This window comes from Lampetra planeri, chromosome 14 (genome assembly GCF_965212315.1).
Source record: "Lampetra planeri chromosome 14, kcLamPlan1.2.h2, whole genome shotgun sequence".
Lineage (NCBI taxonomy): Eukaryota > Metazoa > Chordata > Hyperoartia > Petromyzontiformes > Petromyzontidae > Lampetra > Lampetra planeri.
In genome coordinates this window covers 4,395,990-4,414,004 of record NC_136120.1, presented here as the reverse complement: position 1 = coordinate 4,414,004, position 18,015 = coordinate 4,395,990, and the positions used below count along the sequence as shown (strand labels likewise).

Here is an 18,015-nt window from a genome sequence, read left to right as displayed (position 1 = left end):
TTGAATGGGTGACACTACGCATGGAACGGGTTGTTATAGGCTGCCGTGGGGCCGTGTGTTGGGCAACAGAGGGCAGCAGAGCATACTCCATTGTTGGACTTTGCTTCTATGCTCCACCGTTTATTTTCCCTGCCTTCAGCAACCCATAAATACCAGCGTGATTAAGTATGGTAAAACATCCCCCCGCGACCTACATGGCATGGGAAAGCCCTCATCCAGCAGTGGACTGACAAAAAGGGTTGTACAATATAATTCACCTATTATGGTTGTATGGTATCTACTACAGTACTGTAGCTGCATACTTGATGTCACGAGTTAAGAGCCCATTGAGACATCACGTCCCTTTTGTCACGGGTTGCCTGAATCAACAAGTTACAATAGTACAGAAGCACAGGATTAACACAGGAGCCAGGGACAGAAAGACTGAGCAACATAAAGAAATTCCAGTGAACGATAAAGTTAATTGTCATGCTAAATACAACCAAATTGTTTGTGTTAGGGCCTTTTAAATAAAGCCTGCCCGTCTAAACACACTCCCACCATAGCCCACTCCCGATTGGCTGGAGCTCGGCCCTTGCAAGGCATCTGAACATTTGCAGAATAATGGTGAGAATGCACGTCCAAAAGGATGTTATCTCACTAGGCAGCATTCGTTACCACCATATCACCCTTCGCGAGACTGTAATTTTTAAATGCTTCAACTCATTGCATTTTACGAAGGCATTACATGGTTAGAAAACGTAGACATTAAAAAAACTCACGTGTTCCGAAAAATAAAGATGTGACATCAAATATTGCCAAGTTAAACATGACATTAACGACCAGGAAGGTTGCATCCCTTTTGTTCAGTTATTGAAGTGCTCTCTACTCACTGCCATGGTCTGCCAATATAACATTTTACATTGGAAAGAGCTACTTTAATCTAAGTGTGAAGTTGTCTATGCCATGTGTATGTAACCCAACACTATTGTACATTCATAAAGCAGTGAATGCAGAGAGAATCATATTACATCGGGGTATGTGAAAAGTTAGGGCTGGCGTGCTGCCAATAAAAAAAAATCCTCAATTCCTGCGCGCTTAAAAAAAATCCAGCAACCATGGAATTTTTTTTCTCCCCCTCAACTTTTTGTTGCTGTGGAGCCAGGGCTTGGCCAGATGCCCTTGCGCCGAGTCACAGCTGAAGCCGCGTTAAATTCTGCGCCCCATCGCCGGCTTCCAGACGCTGCCACAAAAACCAGAGGCGTGCATTGCTGCTGCTGTCACAGGCAGGTGACGGCTGTGAACCGGCACGTTCCTTCATCCACCACGCTCAACGTGAGTTACCCACGTGTGTACCCTTGATCTTACACCGATATACACCACACTCCTAGACTTGCAACTCTATGCACATGGGGAGTAAATGGTACGTGGGAATTAAAGGGCTTCTTCCTTGCTCTGCGCTCTCTGCATTCCTCAGGAGTGGAATGTTCAAATCAATGGGGTTGCTTTTTGAGAAATAAATATTTATCGGCATGTGTATTTATTCATTGTTGAATGCACACGTTACGTTATGCATTGCTGTATATTCTGCAGTGTATGTGAATACTAGCGGTGTGATTTAGTGTAATATTTGTATCCCATAGTGTGTAGTTATATACTGTATTGCAGTGTTTGTACCTATCTATACATTTTAGCAGTTCAAAGCGGATGTATATTCTAGTTTTGAGCTGTACAATTTTGTGAGTTTTCTTGTGTATATGTTATTGTTTAGATTGTGTACATTTTTATATTGTATTTGTACAAAGCATACAGGGTACATTATAAACCTTACCACGTGTTATATTCCGCATTTTAAGGCCTTAATCCAGCAGTGGATTTATCGTGGATGGTGATAGTATATGAATTCAGTACTTTCGTACATTGTATTGTGTGTAATAGAGACTTCATGCATTATATTCAGTATATAGTACACCATACATTTGTTTTGTATGCCATCTTTATGGAACACGAATTTAGTTTAGTACAGTAGTATATAAATAGCACAGGTATACCGATTTTAAATTAATTACAAACATTCTTGTGAAGTTTAGCATTTGTTTCATGGCTCTATTCGAAAGTTAAAGTTTGATGTTTGTTCACTAGATGATGGCTTAATGATTGTTGTGCCAACTTAATAGACAAAGGGCTGAGTACATATGGCAGCTGTTCGTTGATTAGCCTTTTGGTCACTGAATTAATGACCCTCTCGATAAAGGGCCAGTGCCCATTCAAAAGCTAAAGTGATTTTTTTTCCTGCTCGAATGAGCCCCGGGTTTACAGCTCTTGAGCCAGTGGTGGAAAATCGGCATTCACATGGTGGGAGCGAGTCTTTTCCAAAGACAACCACTGTTGCTTTGCCCTCACCACAGTGGTAAAGATTTTATCAACTCCAAAGAGAATCATTGGCTCAGTAAACTAAACTATTTTTTTTACCAGGTAAGGCCCACTGAGCTATACATCCCTTTTCTTAGTAACCTGTCTCAACGAAGCAGCGTATCATGTGGGAATCTATAGCATCCAAACACTCTAAAACATATGTTTCTAAATGTGGAGGGAAAAACCGGAGGACCCGGAGAAAAAATCCACGCGACCGCAGGGAGAATGTGAGAACAAAAATCCACGAGAACATGCAAACTCCAAATATACAGGCGTCAAGGGTCATGATGGAACCCACGACCTCCTATATACCAGGCGAGGTAGTTAACATCTTGCACCGTGGCACCCGAGTCAACCGCCAATGAGGATGTTAATGCGCAACCTTCCGATTGTGAGCCGTTCCCTCTACCGCCGAGCCACATAGCCAGTTGGTGCTCATTCAATGGCCAGTGTCAAGCATCTTCCCACAGGGAATTGTTTTACACTTGAGTAATGGTATGTTCCATAATGTGTATGCTGTGTATTTCCCACGTGGCCAAATATGGCAAGCTGTGGAGTAGTGGTTACCTTAGTGCACTCCAATAAAAAACACACACGTGGATTGATTCCTTTCCATATGTGGTATTGGCGATTAAAATATGAACCTACGATGGGCCTCCCTTTCAACATCTCAGCCTAAATTGCACTGGGGAGACAGAGACAGCAGGGCATGCGAGGTACTGGCCACACCACCATCTGATGCGCTATGGCAGCCTTACTAAGGTTCTCAGTAACAAGATTTTCAATGACATTTTTCCCAATAATTTGTATAGCTAAATATGAATTCTGAGTATTTGTATACTTACCTTATATGATATCTGTCCAAATATACTTTGATTATTATAAAATGTTTAATGACTATTTAAATTGTGTTATATTGCAAAATTCGAAGAAAAAAACCCTACGTTTTCATGCACGTATTTTATTACTGGCAGTTCCTTTGAAAAAAATATACTCATCTCATTGGGACCTTGCCTAAAAATATGAAACAAAAATTCTGTTGACGTTATACATTATGGACATTACACTGATTTAATGCTGGGAATGTCCAAAGTTTTCCATCTGCTTGCTAAATCGCGGATGTTTAAGAATGCAGAATCGTGTTGGTTTCATGGCCCAAATTCCCAAATGTAAAAACTACCCACACTAAATTGTTAAAAATAGTATCTGCGTAAATTTTGAGACCCCTCGAAAAAGAGGTCATGAATTTTGATTAAAGGGACCCTTGGTTTGAATTCAATACATCTCTCTAGAAGGTTATATTTAATCTAATATCAAGCAAATGCAGTCATTGCAGTTCCAGTGCTACTGCAAGCCAAGAATTGGTGCATTTCTTGATTGCATTGTTAAGGAAGGAGCTGACCTTTGCAAAGCCTAAATCTTAAATTCCCAAAAAGAACTGCTGATCGCTGTTGGCCACAAGCCACCACACTCTAGTAACCAAAGGTTCAAATGGCAACTTCTTTCACAGGCGGCTGTTGCTGCTCCTGTGGCAGAATATTGCCGAGAACCTGGGATTAAATCTTGAATTCTCACCAATACTTAGCAAAGCACTCTTCTACGTCGGTTAAGAGAGCACATTCCAGAGGTTTTGTAAGATAGACTCTTGAAGGATGTTAGACCAAACCCCAAGATGGATATTCCAATATGATTTTTCAAAATGAAGAAGCTATGCTGCTTGTAGGGAGGATCACAGAGGGGGGTGTTTGTAGCAATGTGTCTGGGTGCCTCCAGCAATGTTGTGATATCAATTGTGGGGGGCAAAAACTAAAACATAGTTTCTAAAACTATCCAAAGTGCCCTTGAAAACATTTTAACGAGTCTATGTTAGACATTTATAAGCATATAGAAACCTTAAAGGAGAATTTTTGTTAAAATAAACTTTAATAATGTGTTTCAACAGCAGTAAATCAATCCATTTTATAGTTGTTAACACTGAGGCCAATGTGTAAGGGAGATGGTATAGACCAGGGGTGGAGAACGTCGGGCCCGCGTGCCATGTAAGGCCCGCGAAATCATTTGGTCTGGCCCTGCCAAGGCAACCGCAGGCGGGACTCGAAATTCAATAAATCTAGGAGCAAACCTGGAAAAGCAGTTGCGAGTAGCAATATCGTCAATACCAGCTAACATCACACGCCTCACCTAAGAGAAGCAGTTCCAGCCATCACATTAGGGGTGAGTTGATTAATTGTTTGAACAAATATAACGGGCTAATGTTTAAGTTGATAATTCTGTATGGCCCGCGAACGATGTTATAAATATCCAAATGGCCCTTGGCAGAAAAAAGGTTCCCCACCCCTGGACAATATACTGACCTAAATATAGCAGTGGATTTAAATAGTCCTTCTGGCTTGATAGGGCCACGAATGCAGTTGAGTGCTTCCCATTTAACAATGTGAAATCTTCATAAGATATATAATGGACATGTACAGCTCTTTTATCAATGCACTGCTGAACGAGGGCCCTACCTATGCTGTCGGAATCATGAGTGTGATTTTACCATGCCTCACTATACTGGTCAGTGTAGGATGTGGTGAAGGTGGGGAGCTGAGACATTGAAGCATCGGGCAGTACAACAATGCACTTGCTGGCAACATAATCATGTAGCAGCTGTACGAGTTAAAATGTATATGTGAAGTATAATATTACTTTTTTTTTCAACACAGAGATCTCGGAATTTGTTGTTTTTGTATATTTACTGTACAGGTAATGAAGGTGATTGATTTTAGCTTCGACATTGTGCCTTGCATAATGCAGTCGTTCATGTGACCTTCACAAATTATTTTGTGTATGTGGATATAAAAACAATAACCGATACTGCATTTTGGCTGACATTGAGTTAAGTAACGATTCATACGTCTGTATTTGTGTTTTGTATTTTCTCGGTATCCTTCTTAAACGTTTGTTCACTCAGTTTGCTTAAACGTATAAGGATACCATTTTCATATTTTCTCACATGCAATACATCTATCATTGAAACTGATTTTTAATCGAGGAATTGGTGTATTGTTACATGCCTACTTTTTCTGTATTTATAGCCCAGTGCATGCGTTTGTATGGCACGTTCAAACATTTATTTATTGAATATATAAAATGAATATCTAGCAAACAGATATACAGTATGCACAAATAAGGACAGAAAAGTGATTTTAATTAGCCTTATAGACTGCAAAGGTAAGTGCTGCTAGCAAACACCTATTAATGCGTGTAATGCACAGCTTGAAGTCATATCATAAGCACCACAGAAGTGATTTTCAGGCACTGCACAGGTACATATGTACAGTAAAGATGTATGTTGAACTTCTATCGCATCCTACGGAGCCAACCATGCTAATCGGAGGTGCAGGGGAAGGATAACTTATGTAAGGCTATATTTACCATAGGAAGGGTTAAGGCTGGATCAGGTACAAGTTGCCAATGATGGTATGGATGACCTGGGGTTGAACCCAGATTCTCAGGATTGCAGTGTGATAACCACTATAACGCTACTAATCTCACCCAGACACGCACGCATACAATTGAATGTCTAAGCATGATGAAAAAGCCAATGCGATACGTATAATAATCATTTAAGAACATCAACATTATTTTGTGTGCTCACTTATGCCTCCGTTATCTACACAAGAAAGATAATGCTAATTTTTACAAAAGAAAAAAAAATCCATTTGATGAAGCGTTACTGTATCATTAATTCACATGACGATTTTCATGTGTAGCTTACATTTTCAGATGTAGTAATGCAGCTACGGAAAGTGATATATGTGGAATATAGTAATTGCATTGTTATTATGATGATTATTCACCACTTGGAGCCATGCTAAGGAATACTGTTAGGTATTTTGTAGAAAAAAGGCCGGTAACGTTATCCAGAGTGCCAAATAGGACCTTCAAATGTCTCCGACAGGCCACACATTAACACGCATCGTGACCCCCCCCCACCTCCCCCCAACCAACCAACTCCAGTTGACTTTGAAGACTCCCTTTCATTAGAAGGCTCTTTCATTGCGGATATGCTCCACTGCTCCAAGGCCAGTAATGCGTTCGCAGCAGGCTCATACAATAAGGGCAGCCGCAGCTCTTCATTAAGAGGGAAATTGTGAAAAGTTTCAAAATCGCAGCTCGCAGTTAAAGGAAGGAGGCAAAGTGCTCGGGGACAGCGTGGTGGAGGGCGGGGGGGCGACCGGCGTTCCTCTGCAATCCTAACTTTTTTTGGTTTATTATGAAGTAGCAGCTACATCTACGACTCCTATTTTATCTGAAATGTGATGTGACTGCTCCAATGTTATACAGAACGTCCCTTTTCAGTGACAGAGGTCACTGACGACGCTCAAATTAGCAACATTTTTGCTCGATTGAAAATATTTCCCTCTCTAGTATCCAATTAGTGCAGCTATGATGCTTGCAGTGACAGGTAAATTTATCATTTACAGGCTGCTTCCAAGTGGCAGGCTTTAATCTGGCCGCAGGTTGTGGGTTCCCCCATCGCTGGTACAGTATATTACTGCATATTATTGTATTATATTACATTGTGTGCTTTATTACACTGCACTTGTTCATGGACGATTGGTTTAAATAGAGCCACCTTTACAGTCACGACATCGTGTAAGAGCACAAAGTAATCTTAAACGAAAACGCCAACACTCGACCTATATTGTTCCCATTACAAAGATGTAATTAATTCCAAAAGGTTTCAACGTTTGTAACATAACAACCATTAATAAGTGAAGTTATTTCCAGAAACACAACAGTAATTCATGACTTGTGACTGCGTAGTGTATTCCATTGTGTTGGCAGTGCAGTGGTAAATGAACTTGACAACTTTATAGCGGATTTTGTGCTTATTATAAATCATTGGTACATTACAGCTCCGTTATCCTGTTGCCACAATTGTGCATGTAGTCTTTCGATTTAAAGCTTTCGTGACTGCAGGGATTCATCTTCTGGTTCTTTCGGTAAAGTCACGTAGAAGGGAAGTAATAAAATAATAAAAATAATTTTTATTATGTTTATTGTTTTATTTTTATTATTTTATTACTTCCCTTCTACGTGACTTTACCTAAAGAACCAAGAAGATGTGCATGTAGTCGTTACGCATAACAGCTCTCCCATACAAACTCCATACAGATGTGTGTTTCCTTTGCGTGTATTGTTTAACCTTTTGCTTTATTCGGCTCACATTTTTATCAACCACTGGATTCACATTCACTGCAGACAATATTAGTTTCTTTAACATCATCACCGCATATGCCTTGAGGTACAATAACCTTTATTGATGAATGCATATTGGTTTTTCTCCACAAATTTCGAATATCCCAACTGTCCAATTGTGATATTGGCATCAAGCCCCGGAGAATTAATAACTTAGTTACTTGCTGTGTGTGGGCGTGCATGTGTCTGTGTTTCCTTGTGTGGGCATTGGCAGACTATGAACCCAGCAACCCGAGTTCGATTCCTGCTCACGGCCAACACCTGTGACAATTATCTGAACCAGTCATAGGCCTCCCTTAGGTCGACTCAGCCTCAAATAGGTACCTGGTGCGGTGTGTAAACATCACCACTGGGGAGACAAAGGCAGGCGAGTGTGGTGCTAGCTACCCACAGCACTTGCCCCAAAAGTCTGTCAAGGCTACATGGGGGATCTTTGTCTTGTGTCCTTGTCATGTGGGAATCGGTAGTGTAGTGGTTAGTGCACTGCATGATGAATCTTCAGATCATCAGCCAGTGGCGGATATCTGAACCAGTTCTGGGCCTCCCCATTGTCAATTCAGCCTTAAATGAGTATCTGGTGTGTTAAGGATTAGCATAGGTGGCAAGCACCATGCCCAGCATGATTCTTACCTCTACAGGGCGACATAGTGCCGGTCTTCATAGGTGCACGCTAACGGCACTCACCGCACCGGTCTGGAAATGCTACAAGTGGATCTTTGTATCGTTGTCTTTTTTGCATGCACGTACAATCCAGGACGACGTGTAAACTCGGCCTGATGGGAGACTGCAACCACTTTGAGACTTCCCATCCATCCGCGAGTGTCAGCGGCAGCCTGGACATCTGGGAGAAGCGAGCTCACCATACGGTACTCATAATAATATATTTACGCGACCTAACCCAAAAAACGTTATTATTAATAATATTGGTCACGAAAGCCTACGTATTAAATTCACACCGTGCTCACCCGCACAGCAACAGCACCGCCGATTCTTTGTTCAAACGATCACGGAAAGCATTTCTATTTAAACTATTATTTCTGAACTATTTTTTGTATCTCACCAGGTAAGGTCCCCTTAGCTACATAGCTCTTTTTCAGTAGAGCGACCTGGCCACAAATGATAGCTCAACGTGTTGGCTTACGTTGAAATTTATAGCAGCCAAATACTATAAACGCATGTCGATTCTAAATGTGGAGGGGGAAAACCAGAGGACACGGAGAAAAATCCATGCGACCACGGGGAGAACATGCAAATTCCAAATATATAGGCGTCAGGGATGGGATGGAACCCACAAACTCCTATATACCAGGCGAGGTAGTTAACATCTCGCCACCGAGCATGCAAACCTTTTAGAACACTGAACTAGTAGTGATTGTAAGCCGTGTATGGTGGCAAGCACCTACAATCTAGCAACTCAGAGCCTGGGGTCTTGGATCGCATAGGGAATGAGACTCGACAAGTGTGAGACACCCACCGGAATGGAACCCAGGTTCTTGAATAAAGCAGTACAGGTCGTTGCCTTTTTTGGGGAAAACTGCAAAAGTACTGAAGTATACATTTTCTAATTGGACACTCCTGGTAAAGTTTCAAGCCTCACTTTTTCTTTAATCAGCAAATCAATGCTGCACTATGTTCTGTTGTTACTATTATTACTGTACATGACCAATTGACGGATCCAAGACCGGAGAAAATATATGAAATGTGTTATTTTATTAAACGCAGAGTCTTATTTCAATAGCGTTATATTTTGGTACCACCACCACTTGGAACGTTTCTAGATTATCCACTGTAGATTGTTATGACATTTCATTACTGTATACGAGTTTGTCTCAGAAGTTTGTCTTGACACATGGATGTAAATAGTTGTACATAAAGTATAAATTTGGGTTGTAATGTCCCCTGGGTTAATTATCAATCCTGTTTGGCCAATGATTGTTGTTATGCCCAAGTCATGCTGAAATCAACTCTTTTTCTTCAACAGCCGTAACAAGATTGACGTGCAATTAATTCTGGGAACATTCCTGCCAAAACCACTCAAGTGCCCTGTTTACTTCACAAAGAAATAACCAAACTCATTATGAAACTTTAAATTGCCCCTCTGAGACTTATTTTCTTTGACCCGTGGAACAGACCTTCATTGTATCGATCCTGACAAATGAGGACCAGTGTCTCGCCAAACTGAACAAAGCCTTTATTGTAATTAAGCCTTCAGGCAACACTTATGTGCAAGCAAAACACTTAAATGCTGGTCCATCATCATAATTTAATCTATTCGCAACGCTAATTAGACAAGTGCTGAGATGTTACCAAAATAATGTAAAATTCGTGGCTGTTTTCTTAAAAATCCTGGACTCTCCGAGGATTGCTTTGTTTCTATATTATTTTAGTCCCTTTCCTTTTAACTCACTGTGCACACGAGGGGAAGTCAAGAGGTTTTGCGAATGGGTGATTAAATGTACACACAGACTTATTAGGTTTCTAATAGACTGTAGCAGCCCATAACATCGAGGCACTTAAGCTATTTTACGTTATGCCCTTGGGTTATGGCTTCAAAATAAGCTTAATGCTAGGTTGGGGGTGTGTTAACATCACAAAACCCTATTGATTTCCTGTAGTGTGCGTGTACCCTATCATTATTATTTTACGTGCAAACACGTAATATCTTGGTTGGTACAATGTATAATTATATAATTTCATATAATTTACATCATATAAACATACTGCATTTATACATTTTTGAAACGTTCAGAATATCTGTAAAATAAGGAATGGAATTTTCATTTTTAATCAGAAAGCCTTTCCTAAAAGTAACATGTAATGAATAACGTGGTCCAGTCAGAAATTTACACCTAAGAATATACTCATATTACCCAATGTAACCGATGACCTAAGCTTGCAGTGTTGTTGATTAGATTTTTTTTAAATAACCCATTTTGACCTATGTGTTGTAAATGTTGATGCTTTTGTGTTTTTTTCTGCCGCGTTGGGGGAGTACACACATCCCAATTCAAAATTGAGGTGGCCAGCATCTTAACGCTCTGAGCCGTGTTAATCAAATGGTCTGCATATCTTTTTAATAGGACACTTTACCTGTATCAGTATTGAATGAGTGATGAAAAAGTTAAATTTACGAATAAGGTAAGGTAAAGGTGCAGCTCTTCAATTACTCGCTCATGCCACTGCTGGTCGAGCAGCCTCCGCTAGAGCGAGCTCTAGAGAGCCTCTGTAAAGGTTATTTTGGTCTACTCTTCCACGCTGATGATTATTGCTGGTAATAGTAATGTTAGTGATACCAATAATAACACTGGTCAACAACAACAAAAAATTCTGGCCTGGACTTTTGCAGCTGATTTAGACTAATTTCAGGGTGCTGATTCCAAATCTGATCTCAGATTTGCTCTATCACATCTCATTTTTATGCTATCGGCATACCCGATTTTCATTGATTTTACCCGAAATTAACTCTGTTACTTATGATTGCAAGTTGTTGCGAGTCACTGACTGCTTTAGTGTTAAAATATGGTGCTGTATTTTTAGGATAGTGTGTTTATAATATCATTTTATGTAGATATCCACATTTATTTAATATTTTTCTTCTGCAGTTTTTATTGAAAATGCAATAGTTGATATCTCAAAAACCTGATGTGATAGACAAAAACTGATGCCAGATTTGGAATCAGCACCCCAAAATTACCTTAAAAACGTTGGAATACCTCATTCCAGAAAAAGTGTGTTGACCAGTGTAATCATTAAACAACATCTTGACTGGGTGTTTTTCAGGTCTATAAAGTGGTCGTGTCGAACGAGGGCAAGTCCTGGTTTGTGTTGGGTCGCTATGCCGAGTTTTACAAGCTGTACCAGAGCGTGAGTATTCGTAACCGTCCACACACTCACATGGGCACACAGCATACACAGACTCACGTGGAGCCAAAGCTGTTAGCAGGAACCTGTTAAAGCTATTATGGCACCCAAGGAGATGTTGTGTTTAAAAATACACATCATCCACTTCCTTTGCTTTCCCCAGGACTGACTTAAAACATACTAGATGGTTAACTTAATTTGGGCTAAGGCAACCTAGAAGAGGTGCAAGGCAGGTACACATAATCTTTACCAATGGCGTCATGCTTCACATGCTTCACAGCAAGGAATTTGCCAAAGGTCACTGCCTGTTAGTGCAATAACATTATGCTAAATACTAATACATAACTTCCAATGCACGCACATATACCAGCTATTTTACACTAAGTGCTGGTGACATCACCACAGTGCTTGTACCAGGCTAGGTGCTCTTTGAAGCCATATGGATGAAGCATCGTACACTCACTGGCAGGAAGTCACGGCACAGGCCCAGGTGCTATGGGTTAACTGCTTGAAATTAATAAAAAAAAGCACCACTGATACCAACTGCCATTCTCCATTAAGCATCGGTGACATTGCTACCTAAAAAAATACTTATAGGTTTGAATGGGGTCCTAGGTCAACTCCTACCCCCGTAGTGAGTCTTCTAACTTTCTTATTCAGCTGATTTGGCCCATGCCTTCAAATCACCCCTGCCCAAGTGCTAGGTTCATGACCCGCTCAGGCAATAAAGTCACCTAATAATATTACTGTCTTCAAGGGCAACTTTGGCCAACATCTAGGAGAGTAGGTTATATAAGGCATCTGACTCTTCAGCCTTGCCTGCATCCCTCCACAGATGTCCATCTTCTGTGGGGCCATAGAGAGCCACTGCCACCACTCTCACCTCCTGGTGATGAAAAAGAAAGCCCATAAAAGCCCAGGAGTCACAGCCACCCACACACCACTGGCAAGCTGAGAGTCTCCCTTCATTCATTATTTATTCAAATAAGAGCCACTCTTTGTTTTTCATGTTATCCTGCCCAAAATTGAGTTATTGGTCAACTCCTCATAGTGACAAGAGCCAAAACCAGTTTGGCTGAAAGACCTCGATTCCACAGAGGTCCATGTGGTACTAGTCCAGGTCCCAACAGAGAAATGGAAGGCTCTCCTCCCCAGCGAACATTAAGACTTCCCATGTGGCGAGCTATAGCAATTATCTTTTGTTTCTTGAGGCTCCCCAGAGGGAGTTTTAGTCCTCTGCTGATACCAAATGGGGTTTGGTCATTGGACGCCATTAATGCCCACTCCCTTGGGGCCTCCCAATTTATTTGAATTACCTATACATGGAGGGGTTTACCAGCCGCTCACTTGGGTTCAGAGCCCGCATGTGATACTGTCGTGGATCTGAATATAACGTGAGCGTAACCAGTTGGCTAACATCAGCCTTTCCCCAAATAGCATTGTTTACAATACACAACAGGGTTACCGTCTGGTGCCATGAGGAGTTGGGGGGGTTGTTTTGTCAGACAACAAGTACACATGCACTATTACACAGACGCATGCATGGATGTATTCATCTTGGTTGACACATGCAGTTTCTTAGCTAACAGGTTCGTGGCTATTGAATGTGTGCACAGTTAAAGAACACATTCCCGGAGATGCACCTCAAGTTTCCACCAAGAAGAAATTTTGGCAGTCATTTTGATCCCGGTGAGATGATTTGGCTGCACGATTTTTTCGTGCAGACAAAGACACACACGCACGCCATATATGTATGAAGGTCATTATGTGCCCTAAGCAGGGATTATATTTTGGGTCTAGTATCACCCACCTTGTTATGAATCCCATCTGCCCATAGGCAACAGGCAGTTCTGCTTCCTGGGGTAATTGGACTGCGTTGGACACTGCGTTCATCATATATTTATAAACTGTGTGCATCTCACTTCATCTTCCATGGGGCAATATTGCTCTGCTCCTCCTTGTGCTTGGTGGGGACAGCTGCAGACACTGCAAGTATGGCCCATGGTTGTTTGTCACGTGCAAGGGGTAATTTGAAGGTGATGTTTTAAAAACTGAATGCAGTGTAGCAAGAGAGCACAACGAAGAATGATATTCCAACAACCTGCACAGTGATACCCACAAGTCTTTTTTTTAAAGGTCATGCCAACACATTGTGAATCGTACACCGAACCTGCATTTCACATGACATAGGGTATTATTCACATTAACATAGTTCTTAACCCATGAGTCAAGGGCCTTGTCATTTATGCATTTACACACAAGCATGACTTGGTAATATTATGTTGTTGAAGCAGGTGGGAGCCAGTTAGGCTGTACCAACTGCAGTAGGGGGTATCCATCACATCGTTCCAGTATGGCTGGGTGGCTCTAAAAGTCAATGGTAATTACAATATCACAATAATAAGTGAAGTTAAAGATGCAGCCCTGGAATTACTTACTCACATCACTGTTGACGCATGGGCCTCCACTAAAGGGAACTCTATAAAGTCCTTAAAGAATGTGTTATTCCTACTTTTGCACGTTGGCCAGAGGTCTTTGGAATAGGTTGGAGAAGCCACACTCTACCCCACAACACGTGATCTGCCAATCAACATACTCTGTTGTTTACACCATTGGAACCTTATTTTCCAGTAAAAAAAAATATGATAATTGTTTTTTTTTACCCTTCTATCTGGCAACAAAACTGACACCTTTTTTTACAAGGAGTCATGTTTGCATAGAGCACAATACCTGCAGTCATAATGCAAACAAAAAACATAACTCTGATAATGTGCACTGTCCTTGAAGTTGATTGGTCCACACCCGAGACAGCGTCATCTGGTCCAACCCATGTGAGACTAGGCTCTAAGGAAAGCTGTCTCGGGTGTGGACCAATCAACTTCAAGGACAGTGCACATTATCAGAGTTATGTTTTTTGTTTGCATTATGACTGCAGGTATTGTGGTCTATCCAAACATGACTCTTTGTAAAAAAAAGGTGTCAGTTTTGTTGCCAGATAGAAGGGTAAAAAAACAATTATCATACTCTAGTGTATTCATTTATACTGCTAGGTTGACAGTGGCAGGGAAATTTAAGGAACGTGGCCCATTGCTTGAACTTATACACCGGGAAACCAAACCGATGACCTCTGGATACAAGTCCAGTATGCTAATCGTTCCATAAACACGGTATCCCTACAGAGTACTTGGGTTTAAATGAAACTAATAGAAGCCTGAGATTAAACCAAGCTCTTGCGTGGAATGAGTTGGCCGTTGCAGGTCAATCGCTAATGACCCATATGAAAAACAATGTCATTAAAAATAATTCTTCACTTAAGTCGTATCATTCCAACACTGAAGGATTTATTTGTGAAATTGCTACGCAGTTATTCAGCAGAACTGTACAAAGAAAGGCCCTCACTCTTCACAGTTAAAGAAAATGCAGCCTACATATAGAACATTAAAGGATATCACAAGGTTTTTGATGTATTTTTAGCTCTGAGGTTCCACGATAAATTGTGTGGCTCTGCTATTTAAAGCAATAACCCAGATTTATTTTTTAATCATGGTTGCTGAACAAAGGCCAAAGTGTCTAACCCACCAAGTGGCCAGCTGCAATGAAAGATAAAAATATATAAATAAAAAATACTTCACTATATGTTCAGATGATTCTAGCACAATTTGGATCCAAATTATATTTTTTTATGCTAAAATTTAGTTTAACAAAAAAATTGACGATTAAATGTAAGCTATTTAAAACAAATCTATTTCTGATCTAGAGCATTTGATAATTGAGGGAGATTAGTAAAATTACTTCAAAATGTACATACGTTGAACTTATTTCGTACAGTACATAGCCAACCGTGATAATGGGAGGGGGTAGTTGTCATAAACATGTCCAGGAGGACATTGTATGAAGACAAAAATGAATAAAGGAATGCATGAGAGGAATGTGCTTCAAAATAAAACAAGGCATCTGTGTTTAACGACAATCACCACCACGCCCGTGCCACCCAGCACAGGTCTACTAAAGGAGATGTGCTGCACGAAAAGTCATACAATTGTAGGGTTTCGTCCTGCAAGTTGTGTCCATTATATATAAAAAAAAAACTGGCATGGCCTTTTTAAGTAACATTTAAAGGTTGATGTTCTTATTCTTTTCAAAAGCAGCTTACTTTTGCGTGACACCTGATTTCTTATTTTTCCGATTGGTAGTGTTGGATTGCGTTCAAGCAAATTATTTCATGTTGCTCTTCGGCAATGATTCCTAGTGGATACTTAGCCACATTTAGTTCAACGATCAAACGTAAACGGATCAAACATCCTGAGTAAACCAATATACCAAGACATCTTGTGCAACCAAGTGGCTTCATAATTTCGTCTATATTTAATATGTTTAAGAAGTTTTTGAGCTGAACATATAGGATAGAACTACCACCATCCTTCCTCTGTCATTGCTAAAACATGGCCGTCAAGAATGAACCAACTAAACGACGATCGTGCACCAAATTGAGAGCAGTTGCCACAGTGCTTGTTGGTATGTATGGCAATTCCAAATATGTATCGATATACGGCTACAATTTGTAAGTGCTCTGAACAGTTAATATGGTGTATCTAACTGTGTTCCTCGAATTCAAAGAATCCATCTCCATACTTTTTTGCCCATTTGCAGCCTTTCTTATATTTTCTTTTTCAATGTCCATGTTTCTAATCCTTACGTCATAGCAGGCAATGTACATGGATTAATATCTAATTCTTTGATTGCACTTTGGTATGTTGTTTGTAATAATCAAATTCACTTTTCCAAGACCACTGCAACCTCCTGTCGCCCACCTCTTTATTATATCATGTTTGCTGTGTTGGGTGGAGGAGGGTTTATGACACACATTTTACTTTCGTGATCTGACCCCAAAAAATATCTTCTGAATCATGTTGATCTTAGTCACATTCTATGACTGTCCTAGCTCTACAGATATTTTCAACTGTTTGTAAAATTTGCTGTTCATGGCATTGGATATTTATGAAGCAATTTAATTATTTCCCGTAGTTCATCGCCATTGGTTGTTAAAGTTACAATCTCATCAGCAAATCTTGTTCATATTGTGAATGTTTTCTCCATGTATGCTTATGCCTTTATTTCTCCAATCCATTGTTTTCCCTTGGAAAACATATTCTAATGTTGCTGTAACTAACGTTGTACCTTTAACTGTCTCTGTGACTGCGAAAACCTTTGAATGAATCAAATTGGCTTGGGCAGGACGCATTCTTAGAAGGGTGCCGGCTGGTGGTCGTGACGGACGACAGAGCATGCCCTAGAATACAACGACCGTGGAGATGGAGAGATGAGATCTACTTGTGTGCAGAATCTAGCTACATTGTTGCATTGTCATATCACGAGGGATCGTGTCAGCAGTGGATAGGCCATGGCTGATGATGGTGATCATGATGAGGCTCCATGGCAAAACAATTATTATCGTGCGACTCGAACTTAATTTGACAGTAAACAATACACACAATGGTTTTTAATGATTTTAAGCAAATTTAATTCCGACATAAATTAGCATGCGTACGATATAAAAAAAGAAATCGTGAAAACAAGAAACTGTACCCTTTGGTTCTTTCGGTAAAGTCACGTAGAAAAATAATAACAGATCACGACGTTTCGATCGCCACACAAGCAATCGTCCTCAGGTGGGATAGAATCTATCCCAGGTGGGATAGGTGGGATAGAATCACACCTGAGGACGATTGCTTGTGTGGCGATCGAAACGTCGTGATCTATTATTATTTTTCTACGTGACTTTACCGAAAGAACCAAAGAGTGATTCCTGCAGTCACGAAAGCTTCAAATCAACAAGAAACTGCATCTATGATAATAGTTTTTTTACCCTTTTATCTGGCAACAAAACTGACACCTTTTTTACAAGGAGTCATGTTTGCATTGACCACAATACCTGCAGTCGGACGGGTGTATATTGCAGTAAATCTGAAATATTCAATAGAAAAATTGTTCAGCTCATGATTATTAATGCGGGGTGGGGGTCCAATGTGGAGTGACGTCACCAGCTAATGGTTATTGGGGAGGGGTGCGGCATGTGGAGTGCGCGACCTTGTGCGTTTGTGTAAATTTCCACGCGGGCATAAATATTAATGAAGGGGGGGGGGCCTCATTTTTCAGTGGCATCACGCACGGATGTAGCACTGTGCTGCGTAGATGTATTTTTTACCGTCACTTTCTGAAGCGACTTTGCGCAATAAATTATTGAATTCAATTCGACCTTCCTCTGCGTTCGTGTTAAAATCCACCCATTCATGAATATTAATGAGGGGGGCATCATGTTGAGTGACGTCACGTGCGGGACGGACAGACATTTCTGGGTAATTATAGGAGGTAATAAGGTGGCCTGGTGGCTCAGGGGATGGAGGGCAGAGCCAGTACCCCTGAGATCCTGCATTGCCACCCATAAATAAACGACGTTATGAAGTGTAGTTAGTTTATTGTTTCAACCATTGACTTCATCATCACATGACAAAC

The 18,015-nt window shown here is 40.6% G+C and overlaps 1 protein-coding gene across 3 annotated transcripts in view; it reads left to right on the top strand.

Moving 5' to 3' along the window:
* The first annotated feature begins 1,149 nt into the window (after positions 1-1,149).
* LOC144722322 (serine/threonine-protein kinase Sgk2-like) overlaps positions 1,150-18,015 on the top strand; it is a 36,524-nt gene continuing 19,658 nt past the window's right edge. The window contains exons 1-5 of one of the 3 annotated variants that reach the window (XM_078600492.1): positions 1,150-1,314; positions 6,864-6,921; positions 8,396-8,507; positions 11,422-11,505; positions 13,119-13,191. In XM_078600492.1, coding sequence (XP_078456618.1) covers positions 8,418-8,507; positions 11,422-11,505; positions 13,119-13,191 — 247 coding nt within the window. In that variant the 5' untranslated portion in view covers positions 1,150-1,314; positions 6,864-6,921; positions 8,396-8,417. Of the gene's footprint in view, positions 1,315-6,863; positions 6,922-8,395; positions 8,508-11,421; positions 11,506-13,118; positions 13,192-15,527; positions 16,018-18,015 lie in introns of those variants that run through there. The other 2 variants (XM_078600491.1, XM_078600493.1) reach the window with 2 other exon arrangements.